Source organism: Rattus norvegicus, chromosome 7 (genome assembly GCF_021556685.1).
Source record: "Rattus norvegicus strain SHRSP/BbbUtx chromosome 7, alternate assembly SHRSP_T2T, whole genome shotgun sequence".
In the NCBI taxonomy this organism is placed as follows: Eukaryota; Metazoa; Chordata; class Mammalia; order Rodentia; family Muridae; genus Rattus; species Rattus norvegicus.
The window spans coordinates 123,531,182-123,553,639 of NC_141540.1; the positions used below are offsets into that span (position 1 = coordinate 123,531,182).

At 42.7% G+C, this 22,458-nt stretch overlaps 1 protein-coding gene across 6 annotated transcripts in view; it reads right to left on the reverse strand.

Moving 5' to 3' along the window:
• The window catches only part of Tcf20 (transcription factor 20), a gene marked incomplete at its 5' end in the record, with an annotated part of 150,508 nt that overhangs the window by 3,780 nt on the left and 124,270 nt on the right, over positions 1-22,458 (reverse strand). For 4 of the 6 annotated variants that reach the window (NM_001439829.1, NM_001439828.1, NM_001439827.1 and 1 more), the window contains 3 exon segments: positions 2,482-2,604; positions 3,614-3,663; positions 11,112-11,205. In NM_001439829.1, coding sequence (NP_001426758.1) covers positions 2,521-2,604; positions 3,614-3,663; positions 11,112-11,205 — 228 coding nt within the window. In that variant the 3' untranslated portion in view covers positions 2,482-2,520. 6 annotated transcript variants of the gene reach the window in all.

Sequence of the window (22,458 nt, forward strand, 5' to 3'; positions counted from 1 at the left end):
CCTTGTATAGGTTCCCATTACTTGGTGGCTCTCCATCCTGAGGATAAGTGTTCCCTGAGGACAGTGGTATGGTTCTGTCCTTGACCATGAGGTTTCAGCAAATGTTTGGCATTGGAAGGATATTGACTTACCTCAATTTAACAGCTGAACAGACAAATTGAGGGAAAAAATTACATTGTGGGAATAGTACATAAAAAGAATATTCCAGATATTAAGACTGGACACAGGCTCTGTCCTGCTACAACCCCAACAAACTTGAGGCCCACCCCACATGAGGGTCAGGCCTATCATGACCAGATACCAGCCCAAGAAGGACAGAAGTAAAACTCACTATTCTGTCCAAGGTCCAGAAATAGAGCTGGAAGAGCCCAAGAACGAGGAGGAATGATGACCAAGGTCCCTAACAGATGGGTTACCAAGGTCCATATTTCTAAAACTCAGGCTAGAATTCAAGACGAAAACCAAGTTCCAAATGAACTTGTATTCCACCTAGACCAAGCCTTCAAAGACACTTACTTCAAGAATATATCTCACGGCCTACTTAGAGTTTGGCTCTAATCATTGGGCCAATGTAGAGAGACACTGACATAGACACTGCAGGGTCTACCTAAGTGGCATCCCAGTCCATGAGTTCCACTAAAGGCCAATCCAATGTAAACGGTTCTTCAAAACACACACACGTGAGAATACATGTAGGTATGTGTATGCATGTGTGTATATATGTGTTCATGTGTGTTTGCAGTATGATGTATGTGTTATGTGTGCATGCATGTATGCACACATGCGTGCATATGTACGCATGTATGATCATCACTTTGTCCTGAGGGGCATAGCACTTATACCAGAAGGACAAGTGTACAGCTTGTACAGAGCAGCAACTTCTAAAATTCAGAGCTGACAATGCCTTTTTGTTAAGTCCATCAGTCTTCTTGTGACCCAAGAACATGTAAATGGTTTTCATGCACCTTTCACTTGGTTCTAGTCTAGGCATTGCCAATCTGCTCCCTGGAAGAGGCAGGCAAAGAAGAGGACTAACGGGAAGCACCCAGCATCGCCAATGCAGAGCCTGGGGAGCCCATATCTGACTCAGGCCTACGGCACAGTAGGAGCAAGCAGCCCCCTCTGAACTCAGTGAATGAACCACCGATTAAACAAACATTGTCATGGAGGAGAGAAAACCAAATACTCTGAGATGAACTCAACAATTCTTCAAATTTACAATGATTTGTCCAGAAAAATGACAAAAACTCTTAGTTTTTGGTCTAACCAGGGAAAACAACCTACCCAGCAGAGAATAGGCCTGTTGTGGCTGTGGGAACAGAGGACTCCATTTAGAGAATTATCCCTCAGAGAATACTTCACAACAGATAGCTGGTATCTCTGCCCACTGGGGCACCAAAGGCCTTCTGCCATGTAAGTTCCGCTCTCCTAGCCTACATGTTCTCATCCCTTGGTGGCATAGCCTGCAGAGAGGTTGGAGCAAGCTTCTAGGGCCCATATCCTCTAAACTGCATTCTCATGGCTGTATGACCACACTCACCACAATCAGTTTAATTCCTTGACACCGTTAAGAATATAATTAAAGTGGATGATGAAGTCTGATAGATCTGCATTTTCCTTCTCTTTGTGCTTTTTACAAAATGGAATTCTTCACAGTATTGGGGTAGGATTACAAATAAGAAAACTTGGAAAATATTCTGTTTGTTTTTTCTTTTCAAAAGAAAATATAGGGGTTGGGGATTTGGCTCAGTGGTAGAGCGCTTGCCTAGCAAACGCAAAGGCCCTGGGTTCGGTCCCCAGCTCCGAAAAAAAAAAGAAAAAAAGAAAAAAAAAAAAAGAAAAGAAAAGAATAGAAAAGAATAGAAAAGAAAAGAAAATATAGTATAGGGCTAGAGAGATGGCTCAGTGGTTAAGAGCACTGACTGCTCTTCCAGAGGTCCTGAGTTCAAATCCCAGCAACCACATGGTGGCTCACAGCCATCTGTAATGAGATCTGATGCCCTCTTCTGGTGTGTCTGAAGACAGCTACAGTGTACTTATAATAAACAAACAAACAAATAAATAAATCTTAAAAAAATAGTATAAAAGCACTATCAAAATTTAGGGGTTTGCTTTGCTTTGTTCTGTAAGTGTCCACTAGTTAGACTCCTCTAAGGCAGGAGTCAGATGCCAGCTCCCACAGGGTTGTCGTCAAAGCTCTGCCTTTAGGAGTGTCACTCACAGGTTCATTTGTCAGCTCTTCACTAATGGGCTAACTTTGGAAAGGTTGTCCTGACTCCAATTGGCAGTGGATAGTTCTGAGGTCTCTACCACCTTCCTGCAGACACTCAGGAAGCCAAGTTAACAAATAAGTAGCTGTTGTGTTCTTGCTTTATTAATCCACACGACTAAATGCTGGTGGTGCAGCCTGGAGCCATTAAGAGGCCAGCCACACACGGAGCTGGGTGAGGAGGTGGTGGGAGCTCAGCAGCCCCAACTCACCTGTGCTTGCTGTCCATTCCCACGTGCACACTTCCCCCCTCACCCCCGCTCCGACTGCTCTGTGCTGAGGCTGCCTTTTGCGGTCTTGTTCTGCAAGGGGGGAAGAGGGCATGGAAGGGGAGGCTGATGCCGGCCAAAGCCAAGAGACAAGACAAAAGGGACAGAAGAGGAAATACAGTGTGTGGGAACCAGGAAGGGTAGACGTAAGGACAGGAATGGCACATGGAAAAGGAGATAAAAAGCAGAGTCAGTACTGAATGACAAACAGGAGGCACCCAGACTGGACTTTCTGAGGTAAAATGTCGATTATAAGTAAAAATAAAAGTAAAAGTACAGTTTGATCCTGAGACCCATCTCTGAGAATTATTCTTAAAAGCAAGCATAAGCACTCAGAAACATTCTAAGGACAGTCCTCTAAAGATTCCTTTAATATATTTTATGGCCCTATCTGGGGACTGAGTGGTCAATGGCCACTAGGTGTCAGTGTGACCTCAGCTACACAGGTCCAAGTACAGGAAACAGGGGCAGCAGAGGGCTCCATCTTTGCCCTTCTCTTTCATCCCATCGCAAGCTTTCTGTTCTACCTCAGAAATGGGTTACTAGTCCCATTTCTTCACCTTTCCTAAAGGAAGGGAGCATCAAGACACTGGGAAATGGGCCGGCAGCAGTCATCACCTATACACTGCTGGGCTGGTTCTGCTACTTAAGAGAAGATGAGGGCTTCTCCCAGGCTCTGGAGTCAGCCCTACTTACTCGTATGAGAAATGTTTCTAGACCAGGCCTTGCACCAGCTCATTAACCAGATCCACAAACTGGATGGAGTGCTACTAAACTGAAGTAGAAAGCAGTAACAATTTCATTGGGTCTGATATTTTAATTTCTCCTAAAAAAACAGACATTCCCCTCAAAAAAAAATGTACCTCTTCCCAACCTACCATGAAGGCTATTGGGCCCATTCCCCAGGGAGTCGTTCTGTTCAGTGACACTCTCCTTCCTAGGCCAGGAGAGAGCTACAGCTACAAGTACATGTTGGGACAGGCACAGGTGAAGTCTTCCAATGCCTGGGTCTTACCCCTGTTTCCCAGCTACATAGTCAGCCCCACTGAGATAGATTCAGGAGTCTGTGACTCACCTTGTGCTTGGGGCACCTCACCGAGAAATTCTCCTCATGCAGCAAACAATCTACAAAACAAGAAAGTCACATTAGAATCTATGCTTAACTTAGTATGGCTATACTGGCTGAACAGATACACATGAATGTAAGGGGCCTCAATACTGATGTATTTCCTTCCTAATCCCAAATGTATATATGCAACACTCTTTATTTATATATAACACTGTACTTGTGGAAAAGCCAGATGCCACTGGACATATTTATTTCCCCCTAACTTCGTTGTTTAGTAATTATCCAGGGAATTGCCATGGAGTGCTCACATGGTGGCTGGAAACCCTAGCCTCCCCTCAAGATACAGGACTTCCAGAAGCTTTGGCTCTGCCTGGATTGATTGATTGATTGATTTCTTGCTTTTTTTTAAAGATTTATTTATTCATTATAATTCATTATATATAAGTGCACTGTAGCTGTCCTCAGACACACCAGAAGAGGGCATTAGATCTCATTAGAGATGGTTGTGAGCCACCTGTGGTTGCAGGAATTTGAACTCAGGACCTCTTAACTACTGAGTTCTCTCTCCAACCTTCTGCCATCTCTCCAGCCCTGTGCCTGGAGTTCAAATCATTGAACGTTTAACATCATTTGGATCTGCGTCTTAGACACACAACTGTTTTCCTCTTAGTCTTTGCTTCTTAGACCACACTGTAGTTCCTAATAGGAAAACATTAGTGACATTCAAAATAATCCACGGTATATTAACATAGATAGCATCAGTCACAAAACACAACAAACCCTAGTATCTTAAAGTGGCTGATGCTATGGGTAAATAACCATGGTATTGTGATACAAAAATCACCCCCAACAACCAGGACACACAAACGTGTAAGTAAACTTTAAATTTCATTCAAATGTTTTATATTCGTTAAAAGAAAAGCCTTAAAGGAATTCTACAAAAATGGCTATCAATGGCTGGCTCTCTTGAAGAAAATAGGTGGTTTCCATTAAAATTTTTTTCTTGGGCTAGAGATGGTTCACGTTAAGAGCACTGGCTGCTCTTCCAGAGGACCTGAGTTCAATCCCCAGCACACAATCATCTGTAACGAGATCTGATGTCCTCTTCTGGTATGTCTGAAGACAGCTACAGTGCACTCACATACTTAAATAAATCTTAAAATTTTTTTCTCTGTACATCTAAAATGACAATATTTAACAATCAAAGTTAATTTTCAACATAGTATTTTGCTAACTGTACAGGATCAATGCAGAGCCTCTTTAAAACCACTTGAAATACGGTGCCCCTTTTTTCCCACTGTTGATACGGTGACCCTTTTTTCCCTCTGTTGAGAGAGTTCAGTATTCAAGTTAGAAAGGTGACCGGCCAGGAATCCCTGCTGTCACCTGCATCCCACAGCCTCCAGAGACACAATAGAAAACACTTCTGTCATAATCACACAGTCCACACTGAACACATCAGAGGGAAAATAAAGTCCCGTGGGGGTGATTTTAATCCCTGGAGGAAAAAAATGATATATTCCAACTTTTAAAACGGTGACAGCATTCCTGATGGCAGCAGGAATATGTGTGCCGCCAAGGAGTCCAGCTTTATTGTACAAAGGCGGCAGTGTGTGGGGCAGGGCAGATAAATCTAATGAATGAGCTCACTCTGTGCATCACAACTCTGACAGGCCGACAGCCAGGTCACCGATGCAGGACACGGTGGCAGAATGTTAATAAATACGGATCACACATCCTCAGAGAGCTCTCAGACACTACAGCAAGAGGAAGCCACGGCACTTACCTTATTAAGTTTGCTATTTAACCGTTTAAAATGAAATCCAGATTAGCAGCCTATAAAGTCACATATTTTAAGTGTAAGAGTACATAAGAAGCCGAGGAACACATAGATGTAACTTCTCAGACCCCCAGGGTCCTACACAAATCAGTAAGGCAGTAGTAGGACTTGGCTCACTAGTATTACCTGCCTCTGGAGTCTCAGGTCACCTTATCTACAGGGTACCTACAGAGTAGGCTATCAGCTTTCTTAAATCAAGGCCCAAAGACCTGCCAGTTGTCACTACGTCAAGGCCCCTCTCCTCCAGCATGAAACTGGCACAGCAGTAAATGAAATGTGTTCATTTAAAACCTACCAGCACACAGTATGATCAAGACCCCTGCTACTCCAACCTGCAAGTGAGTTTATCAACAGTAGGAGACAGACACCTGGAGTTCAGGAAAGCACTCTCTTCACCTGAGCTCCAGCAGTGCTGTGCCGCCAGTTTCTAGGCCCAGTTCAACCATGGCACTTGTGAAGCTTGACCACCATAATGGCACAAGGGTTACAAAACCACTAGTGATAGAGACTGAGTCAGTTGCAAAAGACCATTAGAAAGACACAGGTATTTCATTTGTCCTCAGTGACAGAACAGTGTGACCAGTTGTGAGTGTCCGTTAATAAAATGTTTCCTAAAGTTAGAAGATGCTTTTTCTGAGTCAAAAGAAAAAGGTCACAAATAAAACAACGTTAAGTATGTATTACTTCTGGAGATGAAATCTCCTAAAGAAGTCTTACAGAATGTGCACACCTCTGCCCTTTGAGCACAATAATAGACAATTCCTCTTTTCTGTTCTCATACAAATCTGCGAATCACCAGGTACTATAATTTCATTTTTAGCAGAAGTCAGGACATAGGCAGAAAGCTCAGAAGCTAGACGCTACAGGGGAGATTCTCTATGGCATCAACCTCCCTGGTGCTGAGGTAAGAACAGAGAGTACAAAGAATTCCAGTGAAATCCCATCTGAGGACTCTGGCAGATGCCCGGTCCCCACATGTTAGCCAGTGACAACCACCTGGTTTACTTTTTCTACGGTCCTGGAATAATCTTGCAGTCCACACAGCCTAGTCAGAATCCCCGTAAGGCAGGGCCAAAGCATCGATCTGTCAGATCACCCCCTGAGCTAGAAGAGACTCACAAAGTGGTCCAGTCAACAAAACAGCCTCCAGGAGCAAATCCCACCTCCATACACCGTGGGAGAGAGTGTTACTACTCTCCTTGCCCTCTGAGCTTGAAGGCAAAAGTGACTTTGCTAAGTGTTGGCACAGGACAGGTTGGAACAGAAAGTAACAGGCATCATTTTGACTTACCCCTCAATGGAGGAGGTCTTGCTTTTGAAGAGGTGGTCTGGCAAGTTTCCATCAGAAGATGTTCCCACTGCCCTTCGTAAGAATCCAACTATACTGCCTGAGTTTTATTAGGGTAGCTCTGAGTCTTATCTGGCATGAGTCATACACAGCTATTTGACTTTAAATTTAAAATTTCCAACAGGTAGTTTTGGTATACACTTTTAATCCCAGAACTCAGGAGGCAAAGGCAGGAGGATTCCCGAGTTCAAGGCAGTTTGGCCTACAGAGCAAGTTTCAGGACAGCCAGGGCTACACAGAGAATCCTGTCTTGAAAACACACACATATGCATACTCCCACTATCCATATTTCAAGTACTCAACAGTCACACATGGTTGCAGCTACCACCCTGGACTAGGAGAGTGGACAGCATCTCCACTACTGTGAAAATGTTCTAGTGAGCAATGTGCTTTGCACCTAAGAAACTGTAGACTGGGAGCCAAGAACAGAATCACAAGGGCCTTGCTATTGTGAACTTGGCTGTTAACACTGCTGATTCTTGAGGGTACAAATGGAGTTTGACTGGAGTCAAAGTGGTTACCTATCTAGGAATGCAAGCTTCTGTTTCTGAACACAGTGTCTATATGGGAGAGCACGGCGTACCCAGCCACTGACTGGGATAGTCATTTATTGTATAAGATCCTATTCAAAACTATCCCCCTCTAAACTTAACACTTGGGAATCCCCATTTAAGAGAAGCTCCAAATGAAGGAAAACAGATGTTCTCATGTAACTATAAGCAACATGAGGAAAAGCAACTGCTTCACTCAAGAAGATTTAACTGCCCAAGCTCAAGCTAGGGTGAACACTTTAGATAGCACGAAAATTTGTCAGCAGGGAGAATGAGGCCAAGTAGGGAGGTGCATGAAGGGAAGAATCAACTCAAGCTTATCCTTCATAATAGTGGATTTGAGGCAAGGCTGGATTACATGAGCATATATCTCAAAAAATAAAAAAATGTAGAGATGGCTCAGTGTTTAAGACCACTGGTTGTGATTCCCAGCACCCATATCACACGGTGGCTTACAACCATCTGCAATTCCAGTTCCAGGGGATCCAATATCTACCTCTGAACTCTAAGGACAAACGGTATACAGACATACAGATAGGCTAAACGCTCTTATGTATAAAATAAAAATAGGTTAAAAAGGAAAGGGGGGGGGCACAAAGGGAAAAAAAAAAAAAAGGAAGCTGAGCAAGCTGTAACAGCAAACCAGTAAGCAGCATTCCTCTGTGGTCTGTGCTTCAGTTCCTGCCCATGATCTGAAACTTATAAAATGAAACAAAACCTTTCCTCCCCTAGGTTGTTTTTGGTCAGGGTTTATTACAGCAACAGAGAAAACCAACCAGGACGAAGAGCATGCACACCCATTGCTGGAGGGAAACAGTGACCAGAGGGCCAGGGGGGTTGCTAGCAGGAGCCCAACTCAAAACAAAATGGTGAGCTCTAAGTTCAGTGAGAGCATCTCGAGGGCATGGGGTAGAATGTGCCAGAGCAGGGCAGCTTGCCCCTTGTACGCCACATGCACTGAAACTTCCCCTAAACAAACAGGTTCAGTTATATCATTCCATGTATTTTCTGCTGATTCTCCCGTCTCTGGCCCATCTGTCTTGTCCCATCAATAACCAGAGGTGCTCCACTTTCATGTCACATGCACTCTCTAATCCTTTCCCTCCCTGCTAAACCACTTTTCAATTGTGTGACTTATATCCATGCCCTCATGCAGACAGACAGACAGACACACACACACACACACACACACAGACAGACATACACATACACACACAGACATACACATACACACACACACACAGACACACACACAGACATACACATACACAGACATACACATACACACACACACAGACACTCACATAGACATACACTTACACACAGACATACACACACAGAGACATACACATACACACACACACAGAGACACACACACAGACATACATACACACACACACAGACATACACATACACATACAGACATACACATGGACACACACACACAGAGACATACACATACACACACAGACATACACATACACACAGAGACACTCACACAGACATACACATACACACAGACATACACAAACACAGACACACACAGAGACATACACACACAGAGACATACACATACACAGACATACACATACACACACAGAGACACACACACAGACATACACACAGACATACATATACACACACACACACACAGACATACACACACACACTATATTAGAATTTAAGATCTACATGCGAGAAAATGTGTCGTATTTGTTTAACTCTGGGTTACTTTGTTCAATATAGTTTCCAGTTCCACCCACTTTCCTACAATATTTCAGTGTGTTCCAATTCATCTACAGAATTAGTGAAATCCCTCTCAAAATTCTAAGTCTTCTTTTTGTAGAAATGGGTACACTGACTTTGAATTTCATAGGGAACAAAGAGGGATGGATCCAGTATAGTCAGAACAATCTTGGGGGGAAGGTACAATCTTTCCAACTCTCTTGTTCCTATTTGGGATGAGGGTTAGGGGGTTGGGAGTTGGGGGTTCGGGGGGTACTTGGAGACTGAACCCAGGACCTTGCACATACTATAGTTCCCAATTTCAAACCCTACTGCCAAGCTATAGTAATCGTGATAGTAGAATATTGGATGGGGCCAGAAAGCCCCATGCACAGTGGTCAGCTGATTTTCAACAAAGTGCCAGAATCACATCCTTGAGTGATGGAAGATTATTCTGTAAGTAGAGTTAAGACAACTGCACAGCTGCTCACAAAAGAACAGCTCTGAACTGCTACTCCACAAAATGGTCAAAGACTAAAATAAAAGGCCTAAAACTATAAAACTCTTAGAAAAAAAAGACATCAACCCCCCACGTTGGACTAGGTGATTATTACTTGAGATAATACCAAAAGAAAAAAGTAAGATTTCATCAAAAGCAAACTTTTACTGGGGACAGAGCTCAACTGACAGAGTACTTGTCTAGCGTGAACAATGTCAAGTAGCCTATCTGTCATTATTATGTAAATTAGGCATGGTGGTGTACACCTGTAATCTCAGTACTAGGGAAGTACAGGAGGATCAAGAGTTCAGGATCATCCTTGACTATATAAGTTGGTAGCCACTGAGAGAGAGAGAGAGAGAGAGAGAGAGAGAGAGAGAGAGAGAGAGAGAGAGAGAGAGACAGACAGACAGACAGACAGAGACAGAGACAGAGAGAGGAAGAAGAGGAGGAGGAGGAGGAGGAGGAGGAGGAAGAGGAGGAGGAGGAGAAAAAAGGGAAAAGGGAAAAGGGAAAAGGGAGAAGGGAGAAGGGAGAAGGGAGAAGGGAGAAGGGAGAAGGGAGAAGGGAGAAGGGAGAAGGGAGAAGGGGGAAGGGAAGAGAAGAGAAGAGAAGAGAAGAGAAGAGAAGAGAAGAGAAGAGACACTTCCAAAAGTGTTTGTGATCCATGGATCTATCTGGTCAGGGGGACAAAAGAAGTAAAACAACAATTTAACAACGGGCAGAGAACTGAAATAGACACTTCTCCCTAGAAGCTGCACAAATGGCCAATATGGACATAGAAAGATGTTCAACATCATTAGAGAAGCACAAAGTCCAACTATATCAATATAGCACCCCAGCTCCCTGGGATGTCTACAGTGTAATTATGTTTGCTAAGAATATTGAGAAACTGGAATCCTAACACATTGTTGGTGGGAATGTAAAATGTGTGTGTATTTTGGAAAACCGTATGGCTATTCCACTAAAGGTTAAACATGGAATTATTGTATGTAACTGTTCTATGGTGACATGACTCACAGAAGTGAAACAAACCCCACAGCTATCAACTGATGAAAGGTGGATCTGATTGGCACGTCCTGTACAGCAGATAGTTTGGCGGGGGGAAATGAACGAAGTACTAAGTTACATACGCTGCTACATGGATGACCCTTAGAAACACTGTAACTGAAAACCCCAGCCACAAAATGTTAAGTAATAGCACACGACTCCATTTATATGAACTATCTGAACGAGGCACACCTACTGAAACAAAGTGAATCTCTAACTGCCAGCCGCAGTAAGAAGGAAGGTGTTAATGTTTTACAACTGATGAAAGCCTAAATGTTCAATATACTGGAGTAATGGCCGCTAGACTCCACAAACATACAAGAACTACTGAATTGTATCTACTCCTAAGTAGGTAGTTCATACATGAATTAGATGAACAAAATGGGTATTTTAATTGCTGCCATTGTAGTAAGAACTTACAAATAAAAGAGAAATAAGGGAGACAATAGCAATATACAGAAGGGGAGATTATGATCATGGTCCCAGCTCACCTGCGTCAATGGCACACGGGTAATGGTATCGGAAGGAGCAGCCTTTGTTGTAGCAGCCCAGAGTAGCGCCAGCTTCCTGGCAGTGGGAGCATTTCTGAAAGGAAGATAAGGCACGTTAGTAACTTCACACTAGACTTTCTCTTACAGGACTTCCCCGTGCCTCATTAGCTCGACCTCAGCATGGCCTTTGTGGTTGGAGGGATCGGTGGTGGTAGGATAGGTTGGTAGATCTCTCACCACCACTTGCTGACCACACAATGGAAGAGACCCAGCAGACTGTTTTAAGGCTAAGCCTCATGAATGACCTCAAATCAAACAAAACACACCAGGGCAAGTGACACTCTTATGTGGCAGACACATCCGTGGGTATGGTGCCCAAACCTGCCTATTTTACCCACTCCCTGATCTACTGAAATTTCTTCCTGCTATCATGTGCTGTCTGTAGATCCTACTTCTATTTCTACCATAGAAATCTTGTGTAGGAGGAGAGTTAAGGTAGATATATACATACACATATAGAAACCTTTTATAATTGAAAGTGGGATTTGGTTTCTAGCTTTTATATTTATAAGATTTTTATTTTTAATTTTGATCCACTTATCTCAAATGCCCAATACAAGTATATTTTTCTTTCCAGAAAATATGGGTTCCTGTATGTAAATGCTATTTTTGTACATGAATACTATTTTAAATATACTAGAAAAGCTGCCGCGAGTTTCTGGCCAAGTGATACACTACTCTCTGATTGCAGTGCTCCTCCTTATATGGTACACTACTCTCTGATTGCAGTGCTCCTCCTTATATGGTCAGATACTCTCTGATTGCAGTGCTCCTCCTTATATGATACACTACTCTCTGATTGCAGTGCTCCTCCTTATATGATACACTATTCTCTGATTGCAGTGCTCCTCCTTATATGGTACACTATTCTCTGATTGCAGTGCTCCTCCTTATATGATACACTACTCTCTGATTGCAGTGCTCCTCCTTATATGGTCAGATACTCTTAACGAAGGGCACACTTCTGTTGTCACCTTGATGTGGCTCACACTCTATACTATTAACATTATCAAAACACACCACATGTGGCCCTACTAAGGAAAGATGCAGATTATTCAGGTTTCCTGGGTGTGGCCATGACCCAGTAGGAAAGCTAACCAGAAGACATAGTAGGTGTTTGTTCCTGCTTCTATGAAAAATAAAATATGTGTGCTCCTTAAACCCTTACTTCTGAGCTGGCTAAGCTCCCAGAACACTGGCAACCGTGGAGCTTAACTGTTCACCACGCTGTCAGGATGAAATAGCTACGAATATGGAGTAGGGCATTCACATGGTAGCACCTGCACATGTCCAGTGGACAGGTTGGATAAGTAAAGTATCAGAGGGGCAGGACCTAGCATTAGGTCACAGGTAAGAATGTCTCTCGGAGACAAATGCCTCCCTTTCAGAACACCAAGATCCTTTTGGGTGTCAATAAGCAGTAAATGAGAAGGAAGCAAAGATCACTTAGCCTGGAGTAAACCAAGGACAGTTAAGAGCACTTATAGAATCTCCAGGTTATCTATGGTCTATGCCTCCTTCAGAAAAAAAGGCCTTATCACCAAACCAAGGAAACAGAAGACAGCCGATCTATCAGTGGCAAGACTTCAGCCGTTCCTACTAATCTACCTTTCTTACACAAGGTACCCAAGTAACCATTTATCCTGAGGGTTTCAGTTTCAGGCCCTCTCCATCTTAGAGGATGAATATCAGTTCATGATAGTCATGAAAATGGGTGCATCAAGAACTCTAGATAGTCTACAAGCAAAGGGGCTTCTGCCAAAGTTTTGCCATTAAATATGGACAAGATGAAAATAGCAACGTTCTGGAGGCAGAGGCAGGCAGATCTCTGAATTTCAGGTGAGCATGAAATTTCAGTTCACTGGTCTACACAGTGAGTTCCAGAACAGTCAGGGATACGCAGTAAGACCCTGTCTCAAAAACAAAATCAACCAACCAACCAACCAACCAACCAACCAACCAACCAACCAAGCAGAAAACCAGACCATCTTGCTCAGCCTCCCTTGAGTACAAACAACAGGATCTGTAACAGCCATCTAATCAATAACACAAGCCAATCCTGACAAAGCCAGTCCATCTGCAGGGACAACAGAGTGGGAAGATGAAAGACTTGGACTTATTGTGACACTGTTGAGCACTAACCCAACCAACCCAAGAAATGCCCATATCCAGACTTTTACAGGACAACACAGACAGAAAGACATTCAGACAGATGAGCACATGTATGCATGCATACTCGTTCTCTCTCTTCTGCTTTTTCAATTACTTTCACAACTTATAGTCAACATTCCATAACTGATACAGAAAGAGACTATTATCTGACGTGTTGAGCAAGGAAGGGTTAAGTGCACAGACTCTACAATCTAAATTAACTACTTTGTAAGTGACTCTCCCACTGCCTTGCTATGTCTGACCTGCCAATTTCCTAACCTTCATTGAACCCACCCTTAAGGACGGTACTAACAGTGCTCACCTCACAGAAATGGTCAGTATTGGATGCATCAATCCAGACTTAAAATAGTGGCTGGATCAGAACCAGTTATGTCACCCAAGATAACTACACACTACACATGTCCTACAGACCAAAAAGTGAATAATCACCCATAAAGCAGCCTTGTTATCACTCATTTACAAATGAAAGCAGAGAAAACAAGGGGCTGGAACATGGATGCCTGTCCCCTTCCTACTTCAACACCAGTTGCTCTGTCCTTTGTAGGACCTCTGAAAGCAACCTGCTTCTTCCAGCTAAAGGCGTGATATGGAGCTGGAGAGGTGGGTTGGTGGGCAAGAACAGTTGACTCTTCCAGAGGACCCAAGTTTCGTGGCCCACAACCATTTTCTAACACCAGATCCAGAGTTCCAGGTGATTAATACCTTCTTCTGACTTCTTGGGGCACCAGGCAGTAATGTGGTACATACACACGCATGCAGCCAAAACATTCATACAGATAACATTTTTAAAAGTGCAATAAAGCTGACTACATTGCACTCAAAAGAACAGGCCCTAGAGGGTTATAAGGACCTCCAAGAAAGCACCTTATAGATGGTTTAGTGCAGTGCTTTACACAGCTGTAATCTGGAGACCAGGGAACACCAGAAAGAGCTAAGCTAGAAGGGCAAATCCTCTAAGCAACCGTACAACTCCTTAACTTGTAACATAGACCCATGAAATTATTACAATGACAGGCTAGAACCATGTTTTCTCCACTAGACTTCTATATACCCTATCCAGCAATCAAAGATTATGGGTGCAAAGGCAGAACTGAAGCCTCCATTGATATTCCTCAGAGTCCCCAGTGTCAGTGACTTTTAATACTTTTCCAGAGGTAATAAGTCTCAAAATGGGGACAGTGTGCTCATCACCTGGTTATGGATCTATTTCCAATACACTGATAAAAACAAAGATCTTCTCATAGTGAGGAGAGCTATGGGCTTCAGGGAGATGTGGAAGTGGGAGCAGGCTCGTGTGCAAGACTGCTGCTGACTCTGGCGATGGGAGAAAGGGCCACAAGCCAAAGACTGCAAGTAGTCAGACCTCAAAAAAGGCAGGCAGACAAAAATCATCCCTAAGCTTCCAGTAGAAGAGAGCACAGCTAACAACTGAATCCAGCCAGTGGGGCTCACATTGGACTTGTAGGTAACAGGCACGTGATATGTCATGGCAAGGAAGTCATGGCAAGGAATTTCTGAGAAGCTTGCAGTGACACAGAAGTGACTGCTCATTTTTCTCTTACATTCTTTAATGCAACAAATTTCTCCCTCATGGGAAACACTACAATTGCATTTCCTTTTGATGAAGTCAGCTTTGCTATCGCAAGGTCCCTAAAGGTGGCACAGTGAGTCTGTTCTCAATTTTTTTTTTCTAGTTGAAGAAGCAGAAACTAAAGCAAAGAATATAGAACTGTAGCTTTTTTCTACTACCTACAAGTTCAACACTCCTCACCCTGCCATGCTTCTCTCAGTTCCGCCAATTCATTTAACCATCCCACATTTTACAAGAACTAATAATGCTTTTAATCCCAGCACTCATGATGTAGCTTGGTGGAGCTCTGGGTTCCAGGCTAGCCTGGTCTATGTAACAAAACAATCAAACAAGAGAAACTCCAATCAATCAATCAATCAATCAATCAATGTGCCTCCTATGTGCCAACTAACAAAGAAATATAAAAACCTCTCTCTAAACTCTCCACTTGTCCACTCTATACCCAAACTTATACGTTAGCCAGTATAATTTCCAATTCAATTTTTACTCCTTGTTTTACCTGAAGAAAAACATTTACCTTCACTTGTCCCATACTGTAATATACTATAATAATGCTAAGTCCCTGCACAGCAAATGTCCTTGACTTAGGAAGGGTGAGGAGCAGGCAAAGCAGTGGCAGTACCCAGACAATGCAGGCTAAGTGCAGACTACATTATGATTTTAAATCTTGATACATGTTTTTCTTCTGCTTTTTTAAATTTTTTTTTGAGACAGGGTCTCATATAGCTCAGACTAGTCTTGAATTTAATTTCTTTCCTCCCCCTCCCCCCTTTTTTATAGCCTTGGCATGGCCTGGAACTTGCTATGTAGGTCAGACTGATCTCAAATTCATAAAGGTCCACCTGCCTCTTACAGATACTAAGATTATAGGCATGTTGTCACCACACCAAGATGCTTTTTTCAAACATATATTAGCTTAAACTGATGAAGAAAGGAAAATTTTAATTTTCTTTTAATAGAAAAAGAGTAAAAATTATTTTCAAGCAACTCTCTGTCTCACACACACACAAACACACACACAAATACACAAATACATAAACACACACACACACACACACCCCTTATATTTTTAGGCACCAGAAACCTTGTCAATAAATTATAAAATGTCTTAGTTTCTGGGCAGATTTAAGAAGACATTCATGCAGCCTGGCCTTTCACAAGTGCCTGTCACAGTCTAGAAACAGGGTTCGGTGACTTGAAGTAGCAAACTACAGTGGCTGAACGGACTAGGAGCCATCTTCTCCTCATCTGAGGGAGGCAGAAGGAAGAATACTCTATGACTCTTCACTCCACAACAGCACTTCCTTGAGAGCTGACAGTGACCTGGGATAATCATGCTGCTTAGTGAACGAACGGACGCACGCCTCTGAGCAGCCTCAAGCACTGCAGCAGTTGGTCAGTGCGTCAATCCAATCGATAGATCGACTCTGAGCAAGCCTTTCAGACTTGCACCCTAGCTTTCAGCCCTGCACTCTTCTGTCCATATTCACAGTATCTACTCCAGCACCCCTGGACAGGCACACTGAAATATAGCTGATGGGGAGAATGCAAGCAATACACATTAGAGCCTTGAAGCAAGCTAGCGGAGCTGACTGTTCTACCATTTGTCAAAAGCTAATGCTTGGGGAAATGTGGGGAAAGTATTTGGTTTTTGCTAGCAATAAGAAATTTATTCTCTCTTAATTATACCTTCTATATCTAGGGCAGGAACATCTGTGAATCTCACTATGTGCTCCTGCTACATGACTGCAACATGGTCTCCCTCACACTACCCTTTATGGCCATGGCAACTTTTTATCCCAGCTACTTTCTTTCCAGAGGGCTTTAAAGTGTTGGCAGGACAGTCTCAGTCTTAGTCTAAAGCCTTAGTCTTTTCTTAGAGCAAGATACTACTCTCCTGAGGTTTCTCTATCAAAGTTCTTATCTGGGAACACAGCTTGGTTTGTCTTGGAGGATGGCACTTGTGCCAGCCCTAGAACCATACCCTGAGGGCTGGAGAGATGTCTCAGCAGTTAAGAGCTCGAACTGGTTGTCCAGAGGTCCTGAATTCAATTTCCAGCAACCACATGGTGGCTCACAACCACTGTAATGGGATCTGACTGTGACAGTGTATCCACATTATAAATTAGATAAATCTTAAAAAGAAAGAAAGAAAGAATAAATCTTAGAAAGAAAGAAAGAAAGAAAGAAAGAAAGAAAGAAAGAAAGAAAGAAAAGAAAGAAAGAAAGAAAGAGAGAGAGAGAGAGGAAGGGGAGGGGAGGGGAGGGGAGGGGAGCGGAGCAGCAGCAGCAGCAGCAGCATACACTGATTGTCTTCACAGCCCGGAGTTCTTTCTTCCCAGGCTCATTGATTTATCGCTCCAACAGGTGCACAGATGTACTAGAAGTACTCATGTCCCACAGCTGTTCTGCAAGTGTCAACTGCAAAGCCTGAATTCATTAAATTTGCGCCTCAAAAGTTGTTCAGTACAAGAAGTCAGCTAGCAGTAATGTTAGCAGCACACACTGGTTAAAGCCTACTTTTGTACTTAACACAAAGTTTCCGGGTTTGATTGACATGTTAGACTAAACATGGTTGGTCTAATTTGACTGTTACCTAGGTCCAAATCAGCATAGGTCTAGTGAACAAAAGACTGAGGGCCAAAAGCCATCATAACAACCTTACTCTTATAAAACGGGGATACTTGGTTTTACTTTCCTCATAAAGTTGTGTAAAATCACTGTAAAAGAATCTTACAAACTACAAAAAATATAGTTATAATTTATAAAAAAAACATGAAATATCTTTGTATATGTATTATATTCTTAGCACCTACTAATGTCAAAACTGGGGTACAGTAAACATCTAACAGTCTATTAAATTAAGGCAGATTAAGTCATTTACTTATTACCATATTTTTTCCACTTAGACCAAGGCCTAAAAAAAAAGCAGACTGTGGGGCCTGTTGCTTTCCTTACAGTCTTTTTTTTTTTCGGAGCTGGGGACCGAACCCAGGGCCTTGCGCTTCCTAGGTAAGGACTCTACCACTGAGCTAAATCCCCAGCCCTACAGTCTTTTATAAGTGAGTGAGGCAGCTGTCTGCATCTCTGCATCCCCTTTCGAAGGCTGAAGAGTCTAGTCCTGCCGGCCTCACTGCACACCCCTGGCTCCTTTACTCTCACTGAACTCCTGTCTCAGGTCTTCAAGTTGAGCAATACTTTTTTTTAAAGTCTCTTGAAGCATTTTGCATTTGAAGATGTTTAAACGGAGACTGAAATACATAGGAACACATAACAAATGAAAGAATTAGCAGGAGTCCAAAAACACTGACCACGTGAGAAGGGCTTACTGAGCCAGCCTGACCACCTGGGCTACATCCGTCATGGTGGCTCACATGTAAGCCTGAACTAAGAGCAGAAGGATTTCAAGTTTGGCCAGATGACTTAGAAAGCAAGACACACTGTCTGAAAAGGCCAAAAAAGAAAAAAGAAAGGAAAAAGAAAGAAAAAATAGGGGTTGGGGATTTAGCTCAGTGGTAGAGCGCTTGCCTAGCAAGCGCAAGGCCCTGGGTTCGGTCCCCAGCTCTGAAAAAAAGAAAAAAGGAAAAAAAGAAAGAAAGAAAGAAAGAAAGAAAGAAAGAAAGAAAGAAAGAAAGAAAGAAAGAAAGAAAGAAAGAAAGGAAGGAAGGAAGGAAGGAAGGAAGGAAGGATGAATAACCATATACATCACAAAGTTCCCAAAGATAGAAATAATCTCTCAAAAAATCTGTCCATTCTTACTCCCATAAGACCTCCCATCAAAAAGTAGGTCCACATGAAGGAGAGAGCAGATGACTTCTACAGGCTGTCCTCAATCCCACATGTGTACCACAGCACACATTCTCCGGGTACACATATAAACACATGTAAATTATTTCAAAGGGAAAAAAGTGGTTCTGGGTAAAGTGGCACATGCCTATATGCCCAACATGAAAGGGCAGGCTACTCAAGGCCACTAGGATATATAACCAAAAAAGTTGTGCTACTGGGAACACCTTTCAAGCTACATTACAAAACTGCCACAGTACCTCTGGCTAAGGGAGTGGCAGTTGTGGGGTATAGCTGGCTCCAGAAATAACGTAAAATATGGGATCAAAATTCAAGTGTTGAGAGTACAGCTACTCTGGGCAGTTCCTGGCCTCCACTCTGGTCCAAGAGGAGGGCAAGTGTTCTTATTTTCTGTGTCCATGGGTATGGCCTACCTTCAGTTTACAGTGAGGTCAGAATTTTTTCAGTCAAGTTTGAAGGCTTTTTTTCCTTCATCTTTCCAAATTTTCTATGCTTCACCTGCCGGGATAGCAGAACTAGCTACAATAGCTACAACCTTGATCAGATCAGAATATATTTATAATACACATGTATTTACCATGTAGCAAACAAAAGGGGTAAGAAGACCACACTGGTGCTTCTTTGTTTCTCTTTCTCTCTCTCTCTCTCTCTCTCTCTCTCTCTCTCTCTCTCTCTCGCCTTGGCTGTCCTGGAACTTGCTCTGTAGACCAAGCTGGCCTGCTCAGCATCTCTCTGACTTTGAAAAACTGATGTGTGTGTCTGTCTGTCTTTAAGTCAGTAACATGGGGATAAATATCCAGCTGAGAAATGTGAAGAGGGCCTTATATAAGGATACTGGTTAAGGGAGAAAACGAAATGCCCTGAACATGTTATTACAAAGAAGGCCAAAAGCTTTACTTAGAGAGAAAGAAAGGGGGTGTGAGCGAGCATATAGAACACTCCTAGGATACTCTATAAAAGCAACAAAAACTTGAACAGTGGCATTTCTAGTCATTTTCTGTTACTTTGTTATTTCAGCAGGGGGAGACCAGGTTAGACAGGAGGGTACTTGCTAAACATTTCCAGCACAGCATCTTTCCGTATGCTCAGTCATCTTGCTTTAGTGTGAACACTACAGAAGATGATGAACGTGACACTAAGGTGGGGTAGCAGTAAAGGAGCCTAACAAGTTAAGTTATCCATAAGGGAAAAGCTCCTAACTACCACACAGAGCTGCACGTCAACTGTCTATAGCAGGCATGGGTACTGGCCACTTGCTGTGGGTTCTAAATGCTCTGCAATTCCCTAACTCCAGTTCTCTGCAGTTTTAGTCTTCGGAATCAGCAATAATCATTTAAGAAGACAAACAGAGCAATCTAAAGCAATTTCACAAACAAAATTCATCCACTTGGAACAATTTAAGTTAAAACCCATTCCCCATTTCTTCTAGGTATTAAAACATTACTCACAAGGCTTGCTTTAATAGTGTTTCTCCTGCACAGAGTACACCCATATTCTTATGCTAATTCACTGTCAGAACCGTGGCTATTACATGTCAGTAACGGGCTGCATGCACTGTGATGGTTCTGTGGGCTGTCCAGCTGCTTGTTTCTTAATCCCTTTGTATTTTATCTTACAGGTGTATAGACTTTGTTAAAATAATTTTAACCAGAGGGTTTCTTTTTCAGTCCAAGAAGAAAATCACACAAATTTCCTGCAAATGTTTTCTCTCAGGAAATTGTTTCCATGTTAAGAAAAGGGATTTATGTTAAGAGGTTAGAAAGGAGGGGTTCTGAGTGCTGATAGGGGACTAGGCTTAAGGAAGTAAATAAGTACTTTTCCTCTGCAAACCTGAGAAAAGGCTGAACCCAGCAGGAGCAGAAACCTGCAGCAGCCCAGTGATGGGGAGAGGGCAACATCTTCAGAAGTGTAGAAGTGCATCTTTACAGAGCTTAAAATCTTGACTTCTAAGCTGCATATTTTTATTTTACTGGTTGTCAAACAGTATACTGACTTGATAAAAAGAATGGTTACATTTTGTGCTTTGTGAAGCTAACAGGCCATCCTTTGGCTAAAATCACTAACTATGGAAGTGACTCTTTATAGCACTGCTTCTCTCTAGGGCTCAGACCATCTGTGAGCTCAGTACATACACAGGAAACCAAAAATGAAACTGCTAATCTGTGAGGCACCCAAATAAAAATCTCTATGATTTGACATAGTATCTGCCATAATCAGACACATCTAACAGATTTCTAACCAGTGAAGATACTGCTAAAACACAATTCTCCAAAGATGGGCCCAACCTTTTGCACTAAGAACCTTTATTTTTCACTGACTCTCTGTGCACTTATATTGCATTTAACTCACCATTTCTTGCTCAGGCCTCTGTCTGTCTCCCCAACACTCTCATCTATGTAAACTTTCAATTGAATAACTAAGACTTCATAGGTCAAGGTCCTGCCAGGCAAAGCTGTCCTATCTAGCAGAAAGGAATTTGCTTATGCTTAGGGCTTTGGAAATGCATAAAGCTACCAGGATTCTAATCATGGAGGATCATTCTACGGCCTCATCTCCTAAAAGACCCACACTTAAATAACTTATATGCATTACGTTTCTATCATCCTTATACTGCACAGTTGGAATTAAATTTCAACACTGAAATATTGGGGGATAACCAACCATATGGAAATGGTAGCATATTTAAGTTACTCTCAGTGAAATTGCCCACACCCTAAGGTGAACCACTGTCCTAGCCAGGCATTAGAAAAGGTCACACTCTATACATTTCAGGTCATTCTGACTCCCACAGGCATTCTTACTCCTGGTGACTTGTACTGCAAGGCAAAGCTGCTTGGTCCAGATCTTTAAGAGCACTTTGGTACCAGGTGTGTGACCAAACCACCAACACTGAGTTCTCTGAAATGACACCTCATTTTCTCAAAGGATGATTTGGTCACTTGTAGCTGCCCTGCCTGAAGTAAAAGGTGAGTTACAAACGCAGACTATGGATACAACACTGGGAGACTGCCAGCTCCAAGGGTAATGACTACAGGTTCAGTCCATTATACTTCATCCTGATTTAGTGTCTCCCAGGAAGAATTGAGAAGTCAAGGTACTTTAACAAGTGAAGAAAATGGAAACTTCCAAGTAATGTGACAAGGTTAGAAATGTTTCTCTCCTACCTCCATTTATTTTGTTTCTTTCATTTGTATGTATGATAGATACGTTTGTTTGCACACACATGCATGTACTGGGCCAAAGGTCAACATCCAGTGTGTTTTTCTCCATCTATTTCTTTTGGGGGTGGGATGGACATCTGGTCCTCGGAGAGTGGAGGTACAGATACTTGTGAGCAGCCTTGTGGGAATCCTCTAGAAGAACAGACGGTACTTTAACCCAGTGAGCCGTCTCTCCAGCCCTTCTCCAACTTTTTTTTTAAAAAATAAAGTCTCTTGCTAAACCTGGAGCATACTAATTCTGCTAGACTGGTTGGCCAGCAAGCATCTGACATCAGCCTGTTTCTGCCTCTCCAGCATTGGGATTACAGGCACACTCGGCTACACCTCGCTTTTTTATGTGGGTGCTGAACATCCAAAGTCAAGTCCCCATGCTATGTTGCATAGCAAGCATTTTACTGAGTTACCCTATTTGTTTTGTTTTTTAAACTGGCCTCACTTGTAGCCCAGGCTGGCCTGGAACAAATCAGCTCAGGCTAGCCCGGCATCTACTATGTCT